Genomic DNA, 3,134 nt, shown 5'->3' on the forward strand with positions numbered 1-3,134 from the left:
GCAAATATTTTTGAGGAATCATGAAAATACATATTTACAATATATATTTAAAGTAATACTGATCGATAATAAAATATATTCATATATGTAATAGCTAACATTCTCTGTATTTTTAGTAAAAGAAACTTTAAAAAATAAAATAAAAATATAGACATAATATATTTCCAAAAACGTTTAGCGAATAATTTATTTGGTATGGAGTAAACTAAACTAGTTTCTGCAGAATTACTTTTCCTGTTGGAGGCGCTAAATTTTTAAGATCAACTTTTCATCAATAATTAAAGATACTTGCCCAGGGTGCCCATTGAAAATGCTTTTTTTTTTGGAAATTTCAAGACCCTACCCCGTAGTTTTATTCGTTTTTATGAGAAATATTATTGCCTATTTTTATAGATTTCTTAAAGGTCATTTAAAGGTCGCGACCTGTCGATTTAGGTCAGCAAATAGGATTTTGTAGATTTATGAGTTTTTGAATGACTATTTTTGATTCGATTTCATTTGCATTTTGTTGTTGTGAATTTACAAATGCACCGAATATGCAAATACTACTACGGTACTACGGTATTTCACGAAATTCGAAATTATTTTCGAGTAGGAATGTCCTTCCAATTTTTTTTGCATACCTTACAGGCCTTCGAATCTTCATTTACTTGATTTTGAACAAATGCAAAACTTTACTAATAATCAGAAATATTTCCAATCGACTATACATAGAGAAAATTTATTTGTAAAATTTATTAACATAAAATTTTCTTGCTCAAAAATAATATTATACATATATATATTATAAATCAATTTAAATAAAAATAATTCGCTGTTATATTTAGTAAGATTTTGTATCTTCCATATACTAAATAAAGAGGATCAAAATGTTTGCTCTTTTGCGCTCAAATTCGTTCGGCACTATTGTGAAAACAGTTCGCCGGTGCCTCCGGCCGCAGCTCCGTTCTTACGTCTCGCCGGCGCTAAATCAAATGTTGCAGCTTCAACAAACGGAGATATGTGCCGACCCGCCCTCGCGCGGACTAGTGTTGGGTGTGTACGCCGACGAGGAGGACAAAAATGATACGGGTATTCTGACACCGGCTGCCTGGCGCTACAACGTCCAAAAGACGGCCGGCCGTATGTTGGAGGTGTTGCGCATGTCGGGGCCCATGCCGATGCGTGGCGAAGCACGAATTCTGTTCGCCGTCGAGCCAGAGAAAATACCCTACTACTCGGCTGTGGCTGTAGTCGGACTAGGTAAGGAATGTTTGGGGTATAATTCCTATGAGGTGCTCGATGAGCAAAAGGAGGCGATACGAAGGTCTGTGGCAAAGGCGTGCATGGAGTTGGCTTATCTCGACACCGATCGCATTGAAGTTGAAAATTGTGGCCACGCTGAGTCAGCCGCAGAGGGTGCTGCACTTGGTATATGGGCGTATCAAGAATTGAAGGAGTCTAAGCGCCGTATTGCCATTCCTTCCATTGACCTGTACACGCACAAGGATGAGATATGCGACATTGAAGGTTGGCGTATTGGGCTGCAAAAGGCGGCCGCTCAAAATTTAACGCGCCAGTTACAGGAAATGCCCTCGAACTTGCTGACGCCCACAGCATTTGCACAAACCGTTGTCGAGGTTCTATGTAAGTCGGGTGTGAATGTGGAGGTGAAGGTTGAGGGCTGGGCAGAGTCGCAATCAATGCATGCATTTTTGTCGGTGGGCAAGGCCTCTTGTGAGCCGCCGATATTTTTGGAGCTGAGCTACTATGGTACTTCAGCTGAAGAGCGACCAATCGTACTGGTGGGACAAGGTATTACCTACGATTGTGGTGGACTTTGCTTGAAGCAGATGCAGGAATTATACCATATGCGAGGCGACATGACAGGAGCGGCGGTGGTAGTAGCTGCCTGTAGGGCCATTGCCGGATTGCGTTTACCGGTAAGCAGTGATTGATTAGGTAGATACTGTTTTAAAAATCAATAAACGATTTCATTTGAAAAACTAGGTGAATATTCGGGGTTTGATTCCGTTGTGCGAAAATGTTATTGGCTGCAACTCCTTCCGACCCGGCGACTGCACAAAAGCCATGAATGGAAAGGTTATCGAAATTCAGGGTACAGATCACGAGGATGTGCTGGTGCTGGCCGATGCGCTTCTGTACGCCCAAAATTTCTGCCCCAAATTCATCGTGGACATAGGCACACCCTCGGGGCAGATGCGACAAGCTCTGGATGAGGCTGCGTGCGGCATTTTCACTAACTCGGAAATTCTTTGGCAGCAGATCAAACACGCCAGCATGCACACCGGTGACCGGGTATGGCGCCTGCCATTGTGGAACTACTACACCAAACTAGTGACGAACAGTAATGCCACCGATGTGCAAAACTACGGAATCGGACGCGGGGGTCGTCCGTGCAAGGCGGCCGCGTTTTTGCGAGAATTTGTCCCTTGTGGACAATGGATGCATATTGTAAGAGCTTTCAGAGTTTGTAAACTAAGTTCCTAAACAAATGCGTGCTTTTTTATATTCAGGACGCTACTAACGTTATGGTGACCGACGGTGAGGCCTTCGAATACATTCGCAAAGGCATGGCCGGGCGACCAACTCGCACTTTGATTGAGTTTATTGCTCAAACCATATGTAAGGATACAGCCCCAAAATTGAATCCCAAGAAGTAGACGAAGATGACACGATGACTAAGGCGACGAAGACGAGCTGAGTAAGGACTGGGCGATGTTTGAGTTTTTTTTCCAAAAATTTATTTGTGATCGTACTGTTTTTCTATTAACAAATGCAAATTTTTTGTTTAATATGTCTGTTCGTAATATTTTCTAGTGAATGGATAAAGTTGGGGTACAGTCCCCAGTATTTTGTTGTTTTGTGCCAGAAAAAATATTTGTAGAAGCGTGTTTAAACTCGCTCTAATTAAGGACTAAGGCCCTTTAAATAGGCTCATTTTGTACTTCAAGCACAAGTTGGTGTCTAGGCCCTAAGTGTTACGTTCGATAGTCTCCTTTCGTGCCCGGCTCATGCTGCAGCGATATGTACCTAACAAATTCCAAAGCTTTTTTGCGTTTGCCGAAAGATATTTCGACTCTCTCGTCGCGCTTTTTCGGATTGGACACGCGCTCACGGTTGACCAAAGCGTG

At 42.3% G+C, this 3,134-nt stretch overlaps 1 protein-coding gene across 1 annotated transcript; it reads left to right on the forward strand.

Annotated features, from left to right (window-relative positions):
• Positions 1 to 869: 869 nt before the first annotated feature.
• Positions 870 to 2,797, forward strand: LOC118751066 (cytosol aminopeptidase-like). Its single transcript, XM_036485829.1, has 3 exons — positions 870 to 1,922; positions 1,990 to 2,454; positions 2,517 to 2,797. Exons 1-3 carry the CDS (start codon positions 870 to 872, stop codon positions 2,661 to 2,663), a joined length of 1,665 nt encoding a protein of 554 aa, XP_036341722.1. The 3' UTR covers positions 2,664 to 2,797.
• Positions 2,798 to 3,134: the final 337 nt, after the last annotated feature.

Source organism: Rhagoletis pomonella, unplaced genomic scaffold (assembly GCF_013731165.1).
Source record: "Rhagoletis pomonella isolate Grant_MI unplaced genomic scaffold, Rhpom_1.0 Rhpom_scaffold_00513, whole genome shotgun sequence".
In the NCBI taxonomy this organism is placed as follows: Eukaryota; Metazoa; Arthropoda; class Insecta; order Diptera; family Tephritidae; genus Rhagoletis; species Rhagoletis pomonella.

What these genes read in the sequence shown, in the direction of transcription:
- LOC118751066 (XM_036485829.1), top strand. Translation starts at nt 870, where the DNA reads ATGTTTGCTCTTTTGCGCTCAAATTCGTTCGGCACTATTGTGAAAACA. An exon ending in TTGCCGGATTGCGTTTACCG is followed by an intron (nt 1,923 to 1,989) that starts GTAAGCAGTGAT and finishes TTGAAAAACTAG; the next exon opens with GTGAATATTCGGGGTTTGAT. An exon ending in GTGGACAATGGATGCATATT is followed by an intron (nt 2,455 to 2,516) that starts GTAAGAGCTTTC and finishes TTTTATATTCAG; the next exon opens with GACGCTACTAACGTTATGGT.